At 38.5% G+C, this 23637-nt stretch overlaps 2 protein-coding genes across 4 annotated transcripts; both read left to right on the top strand.

Annotated features, from left to right (window-relative positions):
* The first annotated feature begins 243 nt into the window (after positions 1-243).
* fan1 (FANCD2 and FANCI associated nuclease 1) lies at positions 244-7103 on the top strand. The gene is made up of 13 exons (XM_004069950.4): positions 244-1548; positions 1630-1770; positions 2546-2747; positions 2830-3063; positions 3150-3281; positions 3365-3473; positions 3573-3692; positions 4680-4844; positions 4935-5097; positions 5176-5279; positions 5356-5550; positions 5715-5843; positions 5959-7103. Exons 1-13 carry the CDS (start codon positions 465-467, stop codon positions 6094-6096), a joined length of 2916 nt encoding a protein of 971 aa, XP_004069998.1. The 5' UTR covers positions 244-464; the 3' UTR covers positions 6097-7103.
* Positions 7104-7230: 127 nt separating this feature from the next.
* On the top strand, positions 7231-23456 carry LOC101172489 (disintegrin and metalloproteinase domain-containing protein 10). Of its 3 annotated transcripts, none has more exons than XM_020703960.3 (16): positions 7231-7445; positions 8967-9117; positions 12612-12730; positions 12837-12995; positions 13502-13602; positions 15611-15766; positions 16123-16215; positions 16296-16479; positions 16670-16833; positions 16936-17119; positions 18125-18275; positions 18376-18559; positions 18667-18775; positions 18886-19106; positions 19199-19325; positions 20739-23456. In XM_020703960.3, the coding sequence occupies exons 1-16, from the start codon at positions 7379-7381 to the stop codon at positions 20924-20926; spliced, it is 2358 nt and encodes a 785-aa protein (XP_020559619.1). In that variant the 5' UTR covers positions 7231-7378; the 3' UTR covers positions 20927-23456. The 3 variants fall into 3 exon arrangements, with proteins under 3 accessions (XP_020559619.1, XP_011474317.1, XP_078804776.1); XM_011476015.4 differs by having other exon boundaries at positions 15614-15766; XM_078948650.1 differs by having other exon boundaries at positions 15617-15766.
* The last annotated feature ends 181 nt before the right edge of the window (positions 23457-23637 follow it).

Consider the following 23637-nt stretch of genomic DNA (forward strand, 5'->3'; position numbering starts at 1 on the left):
TATCACTTTAAATTATTAATTTTATTGGAGGCTGTCTTGAAATCAATTTTACAAAAATTTATAGACATGAAAAATATTGACGTTTTAAATATAAGTATAGAATTAAGTATTAATTGTCATTTTCTCTGTTATCATTGTTTTCGTTTGAGCCCAAATTGTAAACATATTTTTTCCTGTAGCCTATCGATTCTATCTGGGATCGATGAATTTCGATCTGTGCTCTACTAGTTAGGTCCGAGAAGCGGGATTGTTTGGTACACTTTGCCGGCGTGCTAGCAGATGCTAGCACATGCTAACGCTTACGTGTTCTGCTTCAGTGAAACACTTAAAAGTTATAGTTTTTTGTTGTTGGTTCTGCTTAATAGCTACTTTTAACTTAAGGAAACACCAGCAACTGCGTTTAATAAACAAAAATCAGGAAAACGCAGTTCGAAGAGAGAAAGACGGGAACTGTATTCAACATCATGACAGATAATAGAGCTGGAGAAGCAGGTGAACGGCGATCCAAGACGAGGCTGTCCCTGTCCAAAAGTAAGAAGAAGGGTGGCGTTAAAGCTGGGACCCCGACCAAAGCCACCATCACATCGTTCTTCGTCAGTCAGCCTCCACCCAAGCTGGCTTGCCCCCTGTGTGGGAAGATGGTACATCGGTTCAAAATGAACGAGCACATTGACTTGGAGTGCCAGAACTTCCAGAGCGGAGACAGCATTGGTTTCACCTCAGGAAGTAGCAGTGCTCAGCTGTCCTCTCAAAGAAACTCTGATCGAGCTGTGGACCAAAAAGGAGAAGAGACAAACACTAGCCCTTATTTTAAGAAGGGTGAAGAAGGTCACCAGGAAGCACGAGAAATTAAAAGCAAGACTGTGGTGAGAACCATTGATTTGGGGAGTCTATCTTCTAAATTATCCAAACATTGCAACAAGACACCGGAGAAAACACACACAGAGGATAAAAACACCTTACAAGAGGTTTATTCTTCTGAAACACTTTGTGGCTCCCAGAAAGAAAATGCTTTGATTAATGAATCAAACAACAAGAAAGACCTTTTTACTATGAGTTCAGACACCAGGACACCAGAGAACAATCCATCATCTTCAAAAGGACCCTTTTCTAAATCCCAGCCACTGAAAACAGACTCCAGTCAAACATTAGTTACCCCTAACTCAAAACAGGCTAAACGAAAAAAAGAAGAAACCCTCAGTGTCAGACTGTCTAGTTACAAAAAGAAGGTTAAATATGAAGGTCAGAGTGAAGAACCAAATACAAAGTCTTGTGATGTTACAACTAAGACAACAGACATGAAGGAGCAGGAAGCAGAGTGGTCCTCTGTTGCTTCTGAAGAGAAGAACATTGAAGGTACATCAGTACCAGAGACGGCTGCTGCTGCTGCTGCTGCTGCTGCAGACCAGAGCTCTGACGCTCCACCTCTTCCCTACTACCTGCGTAACTTCCAGACTGTTCTGCATGCTGTGCTGGAAAACGAGGACGACAGGGAATTATTCAACCAGGATGACATGATGATTATAAATACATTTAATAAACTTTCAGGTATGTTTAGGTAACCACTGAGTAAGACCACTGGACATCATTTTCAACATAATGCTTATATTTGATTTATTTTTCTCCTAGTTGCTGGTCAGAAGCTTTATGTGAGACTATTTCAGAGAAAACTCAAATGGCTCCAAGTAAATAAATTAGAATATGCAGAGATAAGCAGTGATCTGGGTCCTATTGCACAAGAACTGGCTCAAAGTGGGTTTCTACAGACTGGTAAGAGCTTTATAACTGTATAGATTTTGCACTCTTTGAGTCAGTTTTGAAATAAATATGTAAATAAACTGAATATTTATTTTATAAGTCTGAACTTTAATGTTTAGTCAAGTTGTATCCTATAGTTACATATATAGACTTGCAAGAAGTAAATAGATACCTTTAGTTTTCAAAATTACTTATTTCATACGCAAAGCGAACAACTGAAATGTAATTTATTAGGACTTGAGTATTCAGTAGAAATCTCCTTTGCAGTTGTTGACTCAGAAACTCTTTAGCTGATGAGCTTTGTTAGTATGAATTATGCTACAGAAATGCTTCCATATGTTAGAAGCATTCAAACGAGGTTTATTTTCCACAAGTTTCCTCAAACAGCAACGCTTCCTTTCTGAAGGCCCAGGTCAGCTGTAGTGAGAATCTGTTGATCATTTTCTTTGCCTTTTAAATTGAACTACAATTGTATTAACTGTAGCAAGAGGAGTTTAAAGATTTTTGGCACTTTTGCGCCAGTGAAGGCAAGACTTATAATATTCCCCAACAGTATGACTTCTTTGAAAACCTGACAGTTCTGCTGAATTTCTTGTACATCACTTTTTCGTGTAATTGTCTGGAATTAAAATGAAATTAATAGAAAAAAAAAACATTCCATGCCACTGAAATCATATTAAGATGCTTAAATAAAAATATGGTGTCTATTTACTTCTTTTACATCTTTGTTTACATGTATTCTTATAACCAATCACCAATATGATTTTTGTTGTTGTTGTTTCAAAAGAATATGATCTTGAGGATTTGGAGGAGGCTCTGGATCTTCTACCAGCTCCTGAACTCAAAACTCTTGCTAAAACTTTCCATTTGGCCAGTTCCGGGACTCAAAAACAGCAGTTAGTTGATGGACTTCTGCGGCTAAGCAAGCAGAAGTCCTTTTTCTCTTTGGCCTCTTCTCAAAACAAAGTTGGAGATGTCATCTTGAAAAGGTTAGATGGCCATTTAAAAGGTTTTTGCATAATATTATGAGAGCTTCATGGATAAGAAATGCAACTTTTTTTTTCTTCCAAGGTCAAAGAAGCTGGCAGGTTCCTGTGTGCGTCTGTCTCGTGGTCCTCGGGCCGTCTTCTCTCGCGTCCTTTTGCTCTTTTCTTTGACGGAGGCCATGGATGAGGAGGAGATGGCAGCTGGAGGACAGAACCAGCTTTTTACCATCCTTTTAGTCAATACAGGACGCCTCGCCTTCCCAGACTACACTGTGCACCGAGTAGCTAAAGTGTTTCAGGATAGAGAGGATCTTATCAGGTAAATGTCCCCTAAAAGATCTAAAATAACATTTTTTTTATTTGCATGGAACTACCAGAAACACAAAACTCCATCAATCCTAACAGATATGAATCAGCCATGCGATCCCTTCTGGAGATGACTGGAGTTATGCAGGGGGGTCAGTGGGAAGTGGCTCTTGAGCTTTACACTGCAGCCAAACGAAACTGGGAGGTATTGAGGAAAAACCAAGACTTCAGGTCAGGACCATTTTTTTTTTTTTTACAGTCTTTGAAACATTTTGCTTGAACGTTTACTGTTAAACACGTCCTTTGTTTGGCAGGCATCATGAAGAACTGCCTGTGTTCCTGCGCAGTTTCACCACAGGATGGGCCTACACTCGTATCCTATCCAGGGGGGTGGAGATATTACAGAGACTCCGCCGCTATGAGGTTTTTGACCTACCCCCTCAGTTGCCCACATAACTATATGTGTCTATGAAAATTTAAGTAGCAGCTAAAAATATCTTGGCTCTGTCTTTTATGTTACAGGATGCAGTGGAAGAACTGCAGTTTTTACTACAGCAGACTGTTTACTGCGTCGACAGCCGCGGTCGATGGTGGGACAGAATGGCGCTCAATCTGCACCAGCACCTCAAAAAAACCAAAAAAGTAAGGAACGAATGATGTCAAATTTGCCAGACAACTCAAAAAGATGGATCTGTCTGCTATGTTTAAACACAACAAGCCAGCAGCTCAGCAGCTCTGTTTTTAAATCATGTGTCTACTGTACTGTTCCAGCTTGCCCATTCACAAAGCAAACCTGTTACCAAGGTTACCTCCGCTCAGCAGAAAGAAATGATCTGCCAATAAGCGTTTCACAATCACAGTGAGGTTTTAAAAGAAAAACGTGACAAGAATCGCATCAGGCTGTGAGAATGGCATTATTGTTTGAGTTGACAGATTAATAAGCAGAATACCAGTGTTGTTGCAGCACTTCTCCCCACTTATGGCTACCTTTCTCCTATTTCAAACTGTGCTGCCTGCATTCTAATGCTCTTACACGACGAGCAATTGCCTATCGGCACTGAGGCTGCTGCGTGAATGATAGCAGGCTGCAGGTTTAATGTACTGGTAGCTAGCTTACAGCCCCTCACACCCCTAACCTAACATTAGTGGTGCAGCCAAAATGCCGAACAATATCCGAGCCATACTCTGCCAGATGCCAGCTCAGATGAGGAAAAGGAAGACATGGATATGGATCTAGTCATCTGCAAGTGGTTGCATCAGAATGGAGAAGATCAGAGAGCTTGTGGTAAACCGTTGTAGGCCGTACGTCGCATCTACAAGCTTTTTCCAACGACATTTTTCTGCTCCTGATTCACATGGATTTCAAAGAAGGAATACTCAGAAATGTTATTATAAGCTTAATTTACCTTACAATGCCACAAACAAAAGTTAAAAATACCAAGAACATGATTTTTTATCGTCTTAAATAGGTTGTCTAATTTCAACATTTGCACCCTTTAAACCATCATCACAAGACTTTTGATTTGAGCTTAAAGAAACTATTTTAGTTGATATTTATTTTTCATCTGCTCAAAAAAAGATGGCCCTGTTATTTTTCTTCCAACCATGTTCTTTAAAATTCCTTCCTAGGCTATATCAGCTATAAAAGATGGGCTATCAGACCCCTTAGTGCGCACAGGACATAAACTGTCCCTTCACCAAAGAGCTGTTAGGATGAAGGAGTCAGCCAGTTGCAAGAAATACTGCCTGTTACTCAGGGACCTGCCCACTATTCAAGTCCAAGATGTCAAGCACGTAAGTTGAACTATTTAGCTGTTTGATTGATATATTTTGGTGAATGCACAGTGAAGGATTATGAATTTATGCTTGGACTCATCCCTGTAGGTAACTATTAGAGGCCAGCTGTTTCCTCATGAGGGTGGAATGGGGAAATCTAGGTTTCTTTTACCAGCAAATGAAGAAGGCGAGGAAAATGCTCACACTACTGTGATATGCTCAGTGGAAGAGCTGTCTTTGGCACATTATCGAAAACAAGGGTTTGATCAGGGTACGCAACTTTTCCTTTTCTTTCACAAAATGTGGATAACTGATTGTACAAACAGCACGCACTGCTGTGTGTTAACAGGAATCCACGGGGAAGGCTCAACATTCTCCACCTTGTTTGCTCTTCTCATGTGGGAAATTGTTTTTATGGAGGGTATTACAGATGTTTTTCGAAATCCCTATCAGGTAAATAAGCTGCCTTGGTTTGCTTTGTTTTTCGTTAAAGGTCTTAACAGTGACGTATTTTTGTTTCCCTCCACAGACATGTCCTCTGGATCTTTACACTGACTGCTTCTATGAAAACAGAAAGAACGCCATCACCTGCCGTGTTCAGTTACTTCGTGAAGCTTCTGTGGAAACACTGTGTAGCATGTTGGAAAATGTCTGGACTTCCCAGGAGGGTAAAGTGTGCTCATTGGTCAGCTGGGAACGCTTCTCATCCCTACAGCAGGCCCAGGTACTTAATATTTAAACACAAATGTCCTTCTGACGGCAACTGCAAACAGTTAAAACATCACGTGTAGAAGTAGGGAGATTTGTAATACCAGTTCTGTTTTCGTCACATAAAAAAAAAAGTATGCTTTTTGTGTTCAGGATATCTAATTTGTGCTCTGTTTGTAGTCTCTGGTGGCATGCTTTGGAGGAGTTTTCTTGAGTGGCATAGTTGAGCGTATGGCAAAAGATTACAGACACTGCCGTGGAGGTTTGCCTGATCTTGTGGTTTGGAATACTTCAAACAACACATACAAAGTGAGACCACTGGACCAAACACTGTCCTAACTCTAATGAGAAAACCTTTTTTTGCATGGATCTGCTGCTATTTGGTAACTTAAATAATGTTTTAATGCTTAATGTTATGTTGTAGCTCGTGGAGGTAAAGGGACCCAATGACCGGCTGTCTCAGAAGCAGCAGATCTGGCTGGATGAGCTTCAGAAACTGGGAGCTGATGTGGAGGTGTGTCATGTGACAGCTACTGGAGCCAGGGGGGATCGCCTGGAGTAAACAAGGAAGCCTGAATGTCTGGGGGAAGTTTGAGGCTCACTCATCAGCCAAAAAAAAAAACTAAGGGGAAATGAAAAATACCTCTAGAAGAAATGTGATGGCCATTTCTTTTGAGCAGTCTATCCATAAACCTTGAGGAACTTGGTTCTTTTCACACCAGCAAATATCCCATTTGTTCTGTAGCTTTGAATCATTGTAAAAAGAGATGACAAACTCTTTGGGAGAGCTTTGAATGCATTTTTTGGACACGTGAAATGCAGTATTTGGTGATATGTGACATCATCAGCACAAAATTTACTCTTAGTATAAATGGACCTTGTACGACAGTATCACAGAAACAACATTGAACAACATCAGCTTTCTTTTCCAAATATCAAGAGTTTTAAAAGGAATTTGATTCATGAAACCACCATTTATACCTAGCAGGGATAAATTATCCTTGCCAAATCTATATTTAAAGGATCTTGAGTAACCAAGCAACTGAAACTAAGATTTGCAAAGCTGATTGGAAATACAAGGCAAACAGTAGAGATGTAAAATTGCTACTTTCACATTTTTGTGAACATAATTAAGAACAGGCATTTTATTTCCACAAGACACAAGGTATGAAATAAGATATATTTTTAAAATTTCATTTTTGCAGATTTGCTGGCAGAAGCCAATTGACTTTAAATTTTTTTAAATCAAATGTACACTACACTTTCCAAAAAAGTTGATATGTCCAACACCTGTGTTTAGACTTCTAAAGACACATTAAAAATGCTTGTCATAATTTCTTGTAAATATAATGGCAATAAATTATTGGTCGCAATTATAAAAAACACTTTATTGAAAGAAATGTGTCATAGTACAAGACAAAGCTGTTTGTGGAAGATGTTTGTTCGCTAAGTGTTGTAAATCATTGTAGAAACACTCAATGATCAGCTTTAGTTTTATTGATATTCACTTAAAGACTTTTTATTATTACATGCTATATTTAAAAATAAAAAGACATATTTTGTTTTTAATCTTCGTGCTATTTTTATTTGATCATTTGTGGATTTTTGGTTGCAAATCTGTGGTGTTTAAGGCAGAAATGCAAGGGACATACGCTAGTAGGGCGTGTACTCAAGAATACAGGCCTGGAACAAGAAGAGGGAGGGGATGACAGCTGCTCTGCGTGTGACGTCATGACGCTGGAAGAGCGGAGGCGATGAGAGGAAACTGCAATAAACACAGAGGGCGTCTGCGGCTATCTATCTAAATAGGACAATAAAGTGAAAACGGCTTCAATGCTCTAACGATGGATTTGTCACATCTGCTTCTCCTCAAAGTTTTACTCCTCGTGTGCTTGCTAAACTACACTCACGGTAAGTCAGGCATTTTGTGGGGAAAATCCTAAGCACTGTAGAACCAACGAAGCAGCAGCAGCTGAGAAATCCCGATAGCCGTTAGCTAACAGGATAAGCAAAGGCCTGCTTGTTGTGAAGAGAACTGCACCCTTTTTCCTCTGATACTTCAAGCCATAGAAAGACACGTAAAGGAAAAACTGACAAACATCCACCTAGTCGATTGTTGTAAACTGGTTCTACATTAATACTTGTATGTGTTGTCACTGATTTTTAGCGTGGCGTTTGGGCCGATTTTGTTTTTCCCGTAAAAATACCGCCGACAGCCATTGTTACGAGAATACGAAGATACCGACTGTTAACCAAGCGTTAGCTTCGCTAACATTAGCCGTTTTTGTACAAACCTCAAGTCAACCGCAGACATTTTATAACTTGCTTCAGTAAAACGAAAAATAAAAAGTTGATGGTCAGGAGGAAATCCGGTCGCCTTGAAGTTTTGCTTTCAGTTTTGTTTTTTCGTACTTTTGGGGCGCAAACTAGCCTCTTATCGGAATGATAAGATAGGAAGTGGTTTGCTACTTGTTTTTTGGTACGCAATAATTTTATGTTTTTGCTCAATTTAAGAAATATAGGTTATTAGTTTAACTTGTGATACTATACACAATAAAAATTATATTTGGAATTATTATCTTTTAATACCAACTGTCATGTGGCACGGTTTTGGTCAAGCTATCACAAATAATGACTTGAACCCTTAAAAAAATCAATATGTTTTATTTAGTAAAAGAAAACATACATGTCCCCCAAACTCTTTTTTTTTCTTCCTAAAATTCTTGTACTTTTTTAGTAATTCCTGAAAAAGGAATACATTTCAGAGCTGTAATGTTGGCTTTCATTTCTCACACTCGCCTCAATGAAAAATGTAATATTATCTTTGAATATTTAATACTGCTTATTAACGAAATAGCTGAACCCTGCCCACTGATGCAGCTTTGTTTTATAACTTAACTGTAATCAAGTAGAATATATCTTTTGATTCTGGTCTAATGCCCCTTTGTTTATATGTTGTACTAAAAATACAAATGTCAGTGTTAAAAAAGTTTTTGTGCCACATCTTAAATTTACAAATGCAAGATTGTTCTCTGTTGAAGTAGAAAATGGTAACAGGAAGCGCCTTAGGAAGAGTGAGATTCTTCACTGGTGACTAAATTATGATGTATTAATGCTAAAAAAAATGACTATTTGTTTCCCTCAGGCAGTGTTGGTTTGGCTTGAAAAATAGCCCTCAATTCCAGACCATTTTTAATCAATTTAAGTGCATACCGTAACTCTGTAATGAGTCTGTGCTATAGATGTAATATAATCACCTTAAGCATCACTTGTTTACAATATTATGCCAAACACAAATAACCAACTGTGCGTTAAATATCAATATTATTCAATTTCCCCTAATATATGCAATTTGTTGTTTACGATATAAAAGAAAATTAAAGTTTGTATTGAAAACTGTTTAATAGGCCCTCTGTTTGTTTCCCCACGCAGGACATTATAGGAATCCTTTGAACAAGTACATCCGTCACTATGAAGGCTTGTCCTACAACACAGAGGCTGTTCACAGCAAGCATCAAAGGGTCAAGAGGGGTCTTTCTCATGAGGACAAGTTCCTTCATTTAGATTTCCATGCACATGGAAGGTTTGTGACCTTTTCCTTGTATAAAAACCTGCCTGTCTACAGTAAATTTTCCTTTTTTACGCGTTGAGTGAAAACTAAAGGTGTTGGTCTTCCTCTGTGCTTCACTGTAACATTTCGAGGAATCAGTCTTGTGTCGTGACATTTATTGATGAATGCAAGGCAGAGATTATGTTAATTTGGCTTTTTTATTTATTTATTTATTTTTGTTCAAAGGAATGTAGCAGATTACATCTTTGTATAATCTGGTATGGCACTTTCCAATGTTTACTTCTCTCGAGGTTGTCATGTGCTGCCTCGCAGTACTTTTTTTTTTCTTTTCTTTTCTTTTTTATTTCTGATTCTACAACAGAAATGTGCTTGTTAATGCCGAGGATGGTAATCTTGCGGTATCACAAGTTGTACAAAAACTATGAAGACTTAGGTGAAAAACATTTGTGTATGTAGAAAAACTAAATAGAATGCATCTCTCTATGACTATCACTAGCTTGACTGAAAAAGAATCAAACATTAATTATAGCCATATGTGATTTTACTTATTTTCCTATTGTAGTTTTATGTAGTTTCTTAACAACACAGCACAGATAGTAGGTTTCGTTTATGTACCTTTTTAGTTTGTTTTGTTTGGTTAATTAAGGCCTAAAAATTTTGAACTTTGTAGATGTTGAGATGGACTTGTTCCATTGTTCTAAATAATATAGATTTGCTTGGATTATGGTTATTACTTATTATTCAGTGTTTTAAAAGGTATTTATGATATGGTATTTTCTGAATTCCTTGTTTTGGGGGGATTATTAGTATAATGAGAATGATAGGTCTTTGTACTCCTTTTTTTTTTTTTTTTAATTTTTTTTAGGTAAAGTCATTGCAATCTCCCTTAAAACTTGGCAAACACAGCTCATTAGCCTGTAGTTAACAGGCCCTGCTGTTCAGACAATAGATTTGCAACCAAACACACAAAAATGGTGTCTGTCCCTTTGGAAATCGGGAAATGATCAACTTCCTTTCCTTTGGATTAAAACACACACACAATTTAGACATTTTTTATCATTATTATTTATATCTGCTGAGCTTTTTTATAAATTAATTTACAAAAAGAAGCCTGGAAATAGTCATATATTATGCTATTGCTTATGAAAATGATGATTGTTTCTCTTACAGTAAAAAAGCACATTGTAGGGAGGACGTTTTACACATCCTGTAAAATAGCAGTTCTCTAAGTGTTTTTTTTTTCCTGTTTTAATTCTCTTTTAAATTCCAGTTTTAGTCCATGATACTGGCATCAAAGCGTTTTTCTGATAACATCTGGTAATGTAGATTTATTTATTTTTGTGTCTTTTAAATGTTTTTCTATGTTAGAATGCAGTATTTGAACAATTTCAGGAAGTCAACCTCATTAGACCTATGTGAATGACAAAAATATTTATTGAGCCTAAAAAGTTAAAATAAAATAAACCTTTTTAGTCTTTAATAGCTGAGACATAATAGTTTGAGTTAAAAAAAAACAACTTTTTAAAGCATTTTTCATACATTATTGTCAAATGTGTGCAAAATTGACCCTGGACTTCGTTCAGAATATTTAAGTGCTCTGTAAAACAAAAGATAATGTTTCAACATAAAAACACAAGTTAAAGGGCTGCCTCACAGTTTTAAGTCAAGATAACAACCATGATTTGTTGTGTTAACTTAACCTTTTGTTGTATTAATTTAAATATATTGCTGAACCAAAGTACTGGTGTTTTATTCTGATTATAGATTTGGAAGTCATGTAAGCTTATTTTGTTTTTGTTATAACTTATAAATAAAAAAAATTTCTTAGCTATCATTCAAAAGAACTAAAAGAATCCAAAAATACTCCAAATTAGAACTACAATAGTTAAACACTAAGATTCCTCCCTCCATTCATCCGTTTTCTTAACCTGCTGCATCCCTTTTTAGAGATGCCAGAGCCAAACCTGGCCACTGTTGGGTGAAGGCAGGGTACACTCTGGACAGGTTACAAGTTTGCTGCAGGGCCACATAATCAATCGACTTATGAAGCATGTGTGGGTGGAAACACAGCTGGAATGAACAGTCAAACTCTACGCAGAAAGGTCCTACGTGGGATTTGAACCAGAGCCTTCTCACTGTGAGGTGTACCACCATGCAGTCCATGGAGTCTGAACTTCATGAAGGCTTCATGTGGAAGAGCCAAAAGAAGATTGTTAAATCAACTGAACATAAAATCTCATATTAAGAAGTTTTGTTTAGTTGAGAATATTTGAGTTAAAATTTTAATTTGCACTAACATGACCAAGAGCTTTTTCTAACACATTAGAACAACAAAAATGTCTAAATACAAATAAACAAACTCACTTAATTTCAGGGAAAAGCTTTAGGATTGAGGAAAAATACTAAGTAGTTTGCATTCCCAGCTGTGGTAAAAGCTGTGTTTTCATCCAGATGATGTGTGTTTTTCCTAATGGGTAGTCCCATCCGCTATTCCGCTGTATCAGACAGAGAGGAAGCTAAGATGAAAGTCAGCAAAGAAAGTGTTTTGATGGTGAAACTGCAGTGCATGCACAAGTCCAACTCCAGTTTCTCAGAAAAGGCATTTTTGCTTCACATGATTTCAAAATCCACTCCACTCTCCGTCCATTTTCTTTACCAGGCTTATTGTGCTTGGCCCCACCCTCTGCCCTGCCATCACTGGCTTAGAAGCAGAGCATGCGGGAACACGACCAATTTATCATAGTGAAAGAGACGGGGAAAACATGTTGCCTTCCTGAAGAGGAATTCAAAGCTAGAACCTTTTTACTGTGAAACTGTTGGTGACTGAGAGATAAGATATGTTTCCTTATATGCCTTTTTTAAAATTTAAGCAGTCTAGTTTTATATTTTATTAATCTATTTTTCAACATAGTTCACCTCCTTTCACTTTACAGACGCACCAAGCTTCTTTCCCACTCGCACCTCTTCCCTGATTATGGCAAAGGCAGTGAGAGGTTTTTTTGCCCAAAAAAAAAAAATCAGTTTTGTGAATCACCACAACATTTCAGTGTTTATAAAGCTGACAGGAAACATTTGTGGTCTATGAATGACAGCATTGTCAGTCTAAGAGATGCCAGTCATGATGGATGGCAGTGGTTCAAACATGCCAGTAAAATGGCGCCACACCATCTTGTCACTGCAGGAGTTCGAAATTTTCATTGAATTAGTCACCAATAAGCATTTATATTGATTTTAAGAATTTTATTCTCAGAATTTGATGCACAAAGATGTTCATGTATTAGATTCATTATTTAAATAAGTGAATTTCTTTTTCAAATCATTGAGAATATTTTAGTTCACATACAAAAAAGCAGAAAAGGTACGTAGAAACAATACAGAAAACAAAAATTGGGGCTTTTTTTTTCTTGCAATATTACATGTCATGGTGCTAGGTTTTTTTAAGCACCCCCCCCTTTATTTATGGGCTTGTACTCTGACCTTATGATGTCAACCTCATGTTATTTCAGGCATTTTAACTTAAGAATGAAGAGGGATACCACGTTGTTTTCCCCTAATCTTAAAGTGGAAGTTTCAGGAGAGGAGGTTCCATATGATACGTCTCACATTTACACTGGAGAAATCTATGGTAAGGCTATACGTTGAACAGGCCTTGTCTTAAAGAATAATTAAATGAAGACCCCTAGAAGCCTCTGGTTACTCGCTTCAACAAGCTGTTGTGTTTGTATTGACAGGTGAGAAAGGAACTCTGACTCATGGTTCCATTGTGGATGGCAAGTTTGAGGGCTTCATACAGAGTTACCAAGGCACTTACTATGTGGAGCCCGCTGAGAGATACCTGGAGGACAAAGATGTGCCCTTCCATTCTGTCATCTACCACGAAGATGACATTCGTGAGTTCCCATCAGCTACTCAAGTCTGTTTGCTTAAGTTACTGAGTGTGTAATTTGCTGCGCTGACATGTAGATGTGTACGGTTACCATGTTGTTGATGAGAAGAGACCGGTGTGATTGCCCCACTGGTGAGCAAAGATACACAGGGTTCTCGTTAGCTGATTAACCGTCTTTCCTCGAGGTCACCGCTTTATCTCAATAGTCATCTTAGTCGATGTTACCTAACGGTGTTTGTGTTTAAAAAGTGAGCTACGAGAGCACTTACCGACTCCTGCAGCTGCTTTTTATACAGTCTTATATCAGTTATGCGGCTGGGGGGGCAATTAAAGTGGATGATGAGAGTGATGGAACCTAATCGCTCACACAGCAAAGCTTGGATGAAGTGGTATGCGAGTGCACCCATTAGCTGATCCTGAATAGCGGCACCAAAGGAGTGACTCATTGGGTTAAGTAGCTCACATTGTCTGCATAATCCCAACAGTGTTGTGTTTGCTTTTGTCACTCAGACTATCCACACAAGTATGGCCCAGAGGGAGGCTGTGCCGACAGCTCTGTGTTTGAAAGGATGAAGAAGTATCAAGCCTCTGCATTAGAGGAGCCGCCCAAGGTGAAGTCACACTTCATAATTTGATCAGTTTGGCAAAGTGAATTTACCTCAGTTGAGCCCAAATATACCAAGCTGCACGAAATGTTTGTGTGTCGCTAATATTTCCAAAAATGCAAACTAAGAGACAAGAATATTAATGAACAAGTCTGTCCTAGACATTTGACATTTGGATAAAACAGTAGTAAATGTTCAGACATGTCCTCTGGCTTTATAACACTGGGTTCCACACACGGTTCTCAACCAGTAGGTCAGGCGTTTGAGTCCAGGTACCATCACAGTTTGCTTGCATCAGGTAAAGCAGGGGTCCCCAACACCTGGGCCACATACCAGTTTGTGGTTGCGGGTCACTCGGTCCTGGATGACAGAATTTTTTTTCCAATTTATATTATTTCTTCTTCTTTTTTTCTGTGACTAAAGGAAGTTTTTATTTTGGAAAACTGCCAGATTCTCTTCTCCAGAAAATATTCCTCATTATAGATAAATACATGATGGGGCAAGCTTTAATAGAACTAATTAAAAAGCTTTGACTTTTTGCCCTTAAGGATAACCTTAGACTAAATAGTTTTTAGTGCTGTAATTTTCTTGCAAGAACTGGATTAAAATGGAAATTGATCAAAAATGACCCTGTAATTTTGCCTTTGATGTGATTAATGTTTTATGTCAGTGTTTCTACCAGCCTGTCACCTTTCTGTTTGGTTTTATTAACTTCTGGTCAAGTTTATTCATCAATATGCTCAGAAAAGTAATTAAGTGGTCATTTTTAGGATCCAGACAGTAAATTAAGAGTCCCATCATTTGTTTTTTCAAAAAAAAAAGATATTTGAGACGGGAGCATAAATTCTTAAGCGGAAAAAGGGCCACATATGTGATTATTACGATTTTCTCCCTTGTGTTGAGTATACACAGTTCTTTACCTCTCTGTTCGGCTGACTTCCCAGCTCAGGTGTTTTTGTCATTGCTTTCAATTTTCCAACCTCAGTGATCTGATTATTAAAAGGAACAAGCCTGGAGTGATGAGTATGAGGCTTGGAGCATTTTCCTGGCAGGCTGCTCCCACTTTTGGTCCTTGCTGCCAACCAGAAGCAGAGAGACTGAAAGCAATTTTAGCTTTTTCAGGCAATGTAATTGTCTAGATCAATTTTCTGCCTGTAGAGCAGCACTTTCTGATCTGAGCCTGGGTCCTGTCACCTGAGAGAACTTAAAGCCCTGCCAAATGTGGAGTACCAGCTTCACAGATAGATAATTCATGGATCTCAACATGCATTTATAGAACATAAACTAAAGAAGGAACATGGATGTAGACAAGTTAGGTCAAATAAAAAAACACAGATTTGGATACAGATATGAATACATAAAAAAAACTAAAACAATCAAAATGATCTAGGGAGTCTATAGTATTTATATGGCATATATTCAATAAAATAAGTGAAAAACTTTACAAACAAAACCTGCTGATCTGACATCAAGAATGACTGAAGTATTGATTCTATGAACCTGAAGCAAACAAATCTTCACAAATTCTGTCAGTCTAGTTTGTCTATTGATGTCTGCAAATCTGCTTCTGTTGACTCATTTTGACTAATAAAATTGTTTTTAATGGAAAAATGTTCATGTTTACAGATTAAGACTTCAAAAAAAACTTCCTAATGTTTCATCCTCAGTTATTGGTTTTGCTTTTCCTAGCTTCAGGAACATGAACAACAGATTTAGAAGGGAAAAACCTTTAGTTAAAAGTACAATCTTAGAAAGTTTGGAACAAGTCTGATTTACCTAAGTACTTAAAATGTTCTAACTAGTTCCCTCTGGGTTAAAACAAGTGAACCGCTGGATGATCTTGTGATAAATCTCATGAGCCACATCCAAATCCTGCAGAAACTAGACTGCTGCTGTTTAAGGATCACATGCTCCTCACATGATTTATTCACTGGCTGTGTGGCTGAATGATTCGTATGGGATGTGTGTTTTGTCTAAACTTGTGCATGCCTGCACCTTTGGTATGTGCTTCTAACAGCAGGAGCTCCACGCTGAGGCGGATGCTGATGGTCCTGTTCTGCTGAGGAAGAGGAGGATGGCCCAGGCTGAAAAAAACACGTGTCAGCTTTTCATTCAGACTGACCACCTCTTTTTCAAATACTACAATACCAGAGAAGCTGTCATAGCTCAGGTAATACCCAAGCATCACTCATATCTGTACTGAACTAAATACTAGTATTGTAGAGCTGGGCGATATGGCCAAAAAAAAAATAAAATCTCTGATTTTTTTTCATTCTAAAGTCCATTTTTATATTTTACTCGATGTAAAGCATTTCATTCAGTCCACATAATACTTGTGCAAAGGTGAGCTAGCACATGTGCTCGAGTGAGTGTTTGTGCTCTACTGGGGTGGATGATGGAATGTAAAAGAAAAAAGAGGGAGAAAAAGTCAGTTTTTTAATACTAACACCAAGAAATGTATGTCTCACTACTAAAAACCATATCCATAATTTGTTTTGGCACTAAACTTTGATGTTTCTCCCTCAGATCTCCAGTCACGTCAAAGCCATCGATGCCATTTATCAGGGCACGGACTTCATGGGCATTCGTAATATCAGCTTCATGGTGAAAAGGATTCGGGTGAGTTTTTGCTCACAATCGGCTCACATTCATGTTTAAGTCTCTTCTCCCTCTTTGAGCTCCTCTTTCTCCATCCCCAGATCAACACCACCTTAGATGAAAAAGACCGGAGCAATCCATTCCGCTTTGCCAACATTGGAGTGGAGAAGTTCCTGGAGCTCAACTCGGAGCAGAACCACGATGACTACTGCTTGGCTTATGTTTTCACAGACCGAGATTTTGATGATGGAGTGTTGGGATTGGCCTGGGTGGGAGCCCCCTCAGGTATTTCAGCAAAAAACAAATCATTCTCATAAAAAAACAAAGTGTATAGTCATAATGAAAAAGAGGATTTTGCATTTTAAATCAAGCTAATGACAAAAAAGTATAGAATTTTTCCTCTTTAAGGAACAAATAGACTTCATCATTTCCACCTAACATCTTTCCTTTTTAATGAATTCTTTTTCTAACCCAGGGAGCTCTGGAGGAATCTGTGAAAAAAGCAAGTTGTACTCTGATGGAAAAAAGAAGTCGCTGAACACTGGTATCATCACTGTACAGAACTACGCCTCCCACGTACCTCCAAAAGTCTCTCACATCACCTTCGCTCATGAAGTAGGCCACAACTTTGGCTCCCCGGTAAGTTATTAAAATCGGATGTTTGTGTGCAGTTCAAAAATAATTTAGTTTGTCTTTTCCAACTTTTAGATTTTCTCTTTTTTTTTAATTTCTCTATGTAAGCATGACTCTGGGTCTGAATGCACCCCGGGAGAATCCAAAAGCCAAGACAAGAAGGAGAAGGGAAATTACATCATGTATGCAAGAGCCACATCCGGAGACAAACTCAACAACAATAAGTTCTCCGTCTGTAGCGTTCGCAACATCAGCCAGGTTCTGGAGAAGAAGAGAGGCAACTGTTTTGTCGGTATGTTGTCCACACATTCCAATTTCTGCAATCAGGAATAGAGTTATGTGGTTTATTAATTCCTGCAGCTTCAGTGTCAGTGACATTAATTTTTGATACTACCTTTGCATATCTCATCTCCTATTATAATGATTTTCAACAATAGTAGAATGTAATTAGTTCTCCTTGAGGTTATTTCATTCAATGATGCTTGAAATTGTGTTATTCAAGTAATCGGTTTGTCCTTTGTTTGCCCAACTTTTTTCATTTCCATTGCAAATCACTCTGCGTATTTTTCACCTCAGTCAAACCTCAGTGCTGCAGCGGATGGAATGTGGGTGAAAGGCTGAGCTGAGCCAGAAAAAACCTAATGCAACAAATGCATTCATTCTTTGAAAATGATAAACATAGAATGCACAACAAAAAAGGAAATTCACGGATTGAAGTGCCTCCTGATACTTTTTCTGGGGGAAAGAAAATTTGAATCTGTATAGTTCTACCTTAAGTTTTTTTGGGATGAGGCTTTTTCTTTACAAAGAATTACTGATCCAACAATTTTAGCGAAACATGCCATTCCGATCTTTACCCGCTCTAGCAGCATATGTGCTGCAAAAATTTGCCTGTGTGTTGTTTTTCTATTGTGGGAACTTTGACGTGAATAACTAAAACACTTTTTTCCACAATCCAATTGTGATCTAGAGCTGTTACACCACTCCCACTCTAATCTCACTCCCACACTCAGTGTGAAGCATAAACACGTGACATGTCACATCTTAATCATGTAGTTAATGCCCCAGCAGAAGGCTTTTTTTTATGTTTCTCTGGGAATTTGTTTGGGATATGTAAACTGGGATTTACTGGGATTTTTCTGTCCTTCTGCTGAACTTTGAAGTTTGTTCCCTTCACGCCTCTGCTGGTTTAGTCTTGCAACTTTTATTTTTGTTATTCAACCTTCACACAGCAGCCTAATAGTGTAAACTCCCATTTGTCATAGGATTTGATTTAAATGTTTTTTCTTCTGTACAGAATCGGGCCAGCCCATCTGTGGAAACGGTATGGTTGAACCTGGAGAGGAGTGTGACTGTGGCTATAGCGATCAGTGCAGAGATCAGTGCTGCTACGACGCCAACCAGCCAGACAACAAAAAGTGCAAATTAAAGCCTGGCAAAGCATGCAGGTATGTGTTCATATTTGTTATTTTTCCCCCTCATTTGACAGGTTCAATTAGCAAACCCAGATATGACGAGTCTTGACTCATCACTGGTTTTTCCCATCAGCCCCAGCCAGGGTCCTTGCTGTACCGCTGAGTGCACTCACAAGGGGCGTAATGAGAAGTGCCGAGAAGAGTCTGAGTGTGCTCACCAGGGCATGTGTAATGGAGCAAGTCCCTCCTGCCCCACGTCTGAGCCAAAGGCCAACTTCACAGCCTGCCACGGAGAAACGCAAGTCTGCCTCAACGGGGTGAGCACCCAGCAGCTTCACACCTGAAAGAACTGGTTGTTATGACAACACTTTATCCATCGCTGTCAGTTTCTGATCTCGCCTGTCCTCGTGCTCCTCCCCCGCAGGGCTGCTCCGGCTCCATCTGTGAGAAGTACGGACTTGAAGCGTGCACCTGTGCCAGCCAAGATGGCAAGGATGAGACTGAGCTCTGCCATGTTTGCTGCATGGAGAAAAGTGCGTCTCCTTCCAAAATCTACTTCCACTCGCATAGATTCATTTTTCTGTTAAAGTTTTCCTCTTTTTCACCTTCTGTTATCTGCCTTCTTCACTGTCTGATTCCTCAGTGAACCCAAATACATGCAGCAGCACAGGATCAGAGCGCTTGGCTCGCTTCTTTAACAAAAAAGTCACCACGCTGCCAGCTGGCTCGCCGTGCAACGACTTCAAGGGCTACTGTGACGTGTTCATGAAATGCAGACTGGTGGATGCAGACGGACCGCTCGCCAGGCTAAAGAAGGCCATCTTTAACCCAGAGCTCTATGAAAACATCGCCGAGTGGATTGTGGTATGTGTCCGTCTCCATGCTTTGGACAGATTTGTTCTTTTTTTGGGGGGGTTCAGTCTTGATCACATTTCATTTGTGCTTTATTCCTCAAGGCTCACTGGTGGGCGGTGTTGTTGATGGGGATTGCGCTCATCATGCTCATGGCTGGTTTCATTAAGATCTGTAGTGTCCACACACCGAGCAGCAACCCCAAACTTCCTCCTCCCAAGCCGCTTCCAGGTCAGTTGAAAAAACAGGCTACTTGTACTGAGAGAGAAACGACAATTACTTACTTAAGTTCTAAATTTGTTTAAACGGTAAATATTCATGACCTATTTTTATGTATTCAAACCTGGTTTAAAAATGTTTTAAGTTATTTTGTGCGATTTAAAGATTAAATAACTTTTTGGTCAAATTTGACAGGTTTTAGCACTGAAAATGAGGTAAACTGTCAGGATGAAGTTGATGTTCGACAGTAATCAATTCAACACATTTTAGCCAAATGTAGCACAATCTTTAATGGGCTTGTAAAGAGTAAAATGCTCAAACTTGGACTAAAAGGTACCATCTAGGGCTGCATGATATGAGAAAATCTGGCGATATGCGATATTAGTGATCAACATTGCAATGACAATATAACTTGTGGTACAAACAAATAGCTAAACAACCAAAAACATCATTTCCATTTCACTTCAACAGTTCAAAACTTTTACTCCAAATGATCCTCGTCTGCATATGAGGCGACCATCTAACATAAAAGAGCTCAATCTGTGTGGTCAACAAAGTGAAGGCATCCGTCCCATTTATTTGATTTGTTAAATACTTCAAGCTGCCATAAGATTGTTTTAGCACATTTAAGGTAACCATTTATTGCAATTTTCGCTGCCTTTTGCGATATGCGGATTGCACAGCTTGATATTGCGATAACGATAAATTTGCGATTTACCGTGCTGGCCTGGTACCATTAAAAAGAAAATGAAACGGCAGGGAAATGAGGTCCCTTTTCATCTTTAATCCTTTAACTCTGGAGTTTTAGCCTCAGACTAAAGACTATTGAATAATCTTAAAGATACTTGTATATTCCTATATCCCTATGTATAATTATAAATAAAAAAACAAACCTCTGAAATGCTACAGTCGCATCATTAGGCTCAAAGTATAAACTCCACTCAGAAGTTTGTCACAGTTATCGCAAACAAGTGAAACCGGCCAACCTTAGTATGAACTAGACCGCACCATTGCGGTAGGGACGCAATTCGATGGCCGGGGTAAATCTGGTACTGATCAAATAGTTACGCAATATCAAAGAGCGTGTTAGCAGTCCTAAAGGGTTAAACCTGGTCTCTTTCACAGCTTTGGTACCCACTGAAATGGATCTGTCACTTCTTATTGAGAGCCTGGACACAGGAAAAATGACTGTGCAGACTAAAGTGCTTTGGCTAGAATTTCTGGATGCAGAAACTCAGAAAAGGCGGCAGGCAAGATGTATAATAAAACATTGAACTGAAATAAACAGGAAAGCGGACATTAGATTCTTTTTTTTTTCCTGCTCGTTTTGACTGTTTACAAAAATAAATGATGCTCAGTGTTTCTTTTTGTTGTTGAAAATATCACTTTTAACGCAATGGTGTGTACATATTTTTTCCCTGATAGGCACTTTGAAGAGACGGCGAGCACAGCAGCAGCAGGCCAGCTCCCAGGTGCAGCACCAGTCTCAGCACCCTCATGCCGGACACGGCGGACAGCGGCAAGCCCGGGGCCAGCAGCAGCGACAGGCGCAACCGCAGAGGCACCACCGCCAGCCCAGAGAAAACTATCAGATGGGCCAGATGAGACGCTAAGACCCTGCACCCAGCCCCCTTCTCCTCCCCGTCCCCCCCAATGCCTTGGCTCTTCCGTGTGCCTACAGAGGGAAATAAAAGCGTCACTCCATCCAAAGAAAAGCCTGACATGGTTGTTAGTCATCATCATATCCACTACAGACAAACCAGACGTTTAAAGGAGACAAAAACGATACCTAGCAACTTGATTGGCTCTTTGGAGAGCGGACCTGACCATCAGCCATTTCCAGCGCAGTGGAATCAAGTGTTTTCCATCTTTATCTTGGTTTTTTTTTTCTTTTAATTCTTTTCTTTTAAGGAGTGCCAAGGAGTTAAGGAATTGTGTAGCTTTAGTTCCTTCTGTGATGTGTTTGTGTGGGTTTTTTCTTTTCTTTTCTTTTCTTTGCTATGTCTTGTTTGCGTGGCGAGCCTGAGGCTGCTGGTGAAACTTTTCCGTGCTTTTGTTTTTATTTTTTTAGCCAGGAATAACAGATACTTCGTGGAGATTTTTGGCCCGTTTTGAGATGTGAAGACGGGAAGCGGCTGAAGACCCATCCTCCAGACTCTCATGCAGACTCTCTTCTGTTCTGCATGTGACTGTACATATTTAGTGTATCATAAGTGAAAGCAAACTATTTCTTCTACTGTAAATGTGTAATTCTTCACTTTTTTTTTCTTCTTTTTTTTTCAATTAGTGCTCTCAGGATTCCTAACACATACGTGAAATATTAATGAGCTCCTTGGACTTTGCAGTCAAGGATTTGACCTTGCAGAGCTCTCTTCAAAGTCGTCAGGTGGATCGCTTTCACTTTTATTAGATTATTTTGAACCTGAAATCTTCATTTTTAGCCTTCTTTCTTCCTGCTCCCTGCCTCTTTTTGTCTCACTAAACATGTTTGCCCATGCTGTATAACAAGTCAGAGGAGATGTGTTATTACTGGAAGCGATTGGGAGCAAGTTTGGCACAACCTTTGTTTTAATTTTCTTTTTTTTTTTGATAATAAATAACCACTAACTGAAGCTGAATTAGATGTGGAGGGAGAATGAAGACTGCTTTTGATTCATGTAGAAATTAGTGTGATGTTACACGGTTCGTTTAAATAAGTGTGGAAATAAATTTTAAAAATGATTGGAAAAAAAAGAAGTTAAGATTTAGTCATTCCATTATTCTTCAGATAGCAAAGAACTTTTCCATGTGGGCATGCAGACACATTTATTGAATTGATCAGGGTCTGTAGTGTTTACGTCACTCTACTTTTTATCTGAGTTTGTCTTAATGCAGTTGAAAAGAAAAGTGTTTTTACTTTGATTCACTTAACATTTTTTTCTCCCTGATGATTGCATCTCATTAAGGACTAAATCCCCTCAAGAGCTCACGACTGCGGGATGTTTGTGTCGGCGTGCCAAAAGCCTTCCTGAAGTTCATCTTTTCTGAAACGCAGGAAACCACCCGGAACGTTTGGAAAGCCACCTCATAGGAAAGATCGGAAAGGTTTTTCCTTTTTTTTTTTTTTTTTGTGGAATCCTGCGAGCTCCTTTGACAGCAGAGGGGTATTGAAATGAAAATATCCAGTTATTGGGATCGTTTGTGCTGATGTGACATTTCATTGACAGAATGTGAAGCACTGCACCTTTTTCTTTTCTTAAACGATGTATAACGTAAGGAAACATTTTCTGTACTCTAGCTTTATTGATTTTAATTTTTTTTTTTTTTTTTATGCATGCAAATTCAATAATTCTGAAACCACTGTCGCTCATCATCACATGTGCTCTGGAAGAAACCACAGAGGGAACTGGGAAGGCGGGCTGTTAGAACCTCTTATGTCCTCTTATGTATGTACAAATTGCATCTTTTTTTCTTTTTTTTTAATTCACGTCTCGGGCCACATTTGCCAGAATTAACTTGTAAACTTGTACAGTACTTGTTGGGGGAGGGAAATTGCATTTTATTTGATAAAGAAAAAATACATTTTGATAACATTTCTCTTCCTAATTCCAGAGAAAACTGGTTCAGAAGTTATGTTTGTTTTTTCTTTTCCTATTTTCTAAGTTATTTAAGTTCTTCTATGCGCTAGTTGAACTGCACTTTGCTTATGCTTTTCACCACCGTCATCAATCGAGGGAAGAAAAAATAAACCTATGAATCTGTGATGGAGTTAGTGTTACATTCTCCTTTTTCTTTGTCTTATTCTGTGGCATGGTTTGGGTAGAAGAGCAGAAGAATAATGCCTGTAAAATTACTTTCTCTTTTTAATTTCATAGTCTTGGTAAAGGTTTTAGATCAACGTGCACTGAAAATGTCCAAATTGAGTTGAAATGTCTTAGGTGATGTAGGCCGAACGAACACGAGATTAAAAAGTTAAACTGCTGTCTGATTTTATTGTTCACTGTGTTTTATACAGTATCCAACATTTTCTTTTCTTTTTTTTTCTTTTGTTCACTTTGAACATTTTTACTAAAAAAAAAAAAAAACATTTCAAATTGTATTGTGCAAAGAGATGTAATTTTTTGGAGTACTTGAAATGCATTAAAAGACTCGTTCTAAATAAAATAGACCCATGTTTACTGTCTGCAAACTGACTTTTTATGACTTCATGTTGAAATTGTACACAAAGGCCAAAGAGCTTTTTAATTTTTAAATTAGATTTATTTAAAATATTTAATTCAAATATCCTTAGTTCATGCAGAGTAAATTCTCAATTTACTTTTTATACCTTTTTTTCTCTCCTAAT

This window comes from Oryzias latipes, chromosome 6 (genome assembly GCF_053564925.1).
Source record: "Oryzias latipes strain Hd-rR chromosome 6, Olatipes_Hd-rR_3.1".
Lineage (NCBI taxonomy): Eukaryota > Metazoa > Chordata > Actinopteri > Beloniformes > Adrianichthyidae > Oryzias > Oryzias latipes.

Bases quoted from the DNA above. Each gene is read 5' to 3' on its own strand.
- LOC101172489 (XM_020703960.3), top strand. From the start codon at position 7,379: ATGGATTTGTCACATCTGCTTCTCCTCAAAGTTTTACTCCTCGTGTGC. The intron at 15,767-16,122 runs GTAATACCCAAG...TTTCTCCCTCAG, and splicing joins GAGAAGCTGTCATAGCTCAG to ATCTCCAGTCACGTCAAAGC. The intron at 16,834-16,935 runs GTAAGTTATTAA...TCTCTATGTAAG, and splicing joins GCCACAACTTTGGCTCCCCG to CATGACTCTGGGTCTGAATG.
- fan1 (XM_004069950.4), top strand. From the start codon at position 465: ATGACAGATAATAGAGCTGGAGAAGCAGGTGAACGGCGATCCAAGACG. The intron at 3,282-3,364 runs GTCAGGACCATT...TTTGTTTGGCAG, and splicing joins AGGAAAAACCAAGACTTCAG to GCATCATGAAGAACTGCCTG. The intron at 3,693-4,679 runs GTAAGGAACGAA...ATTCCTTCCTAG, and splicing joins ACCTCAAAAAAACCAAAAAA to GCTATATCAGCTATAAAAGA.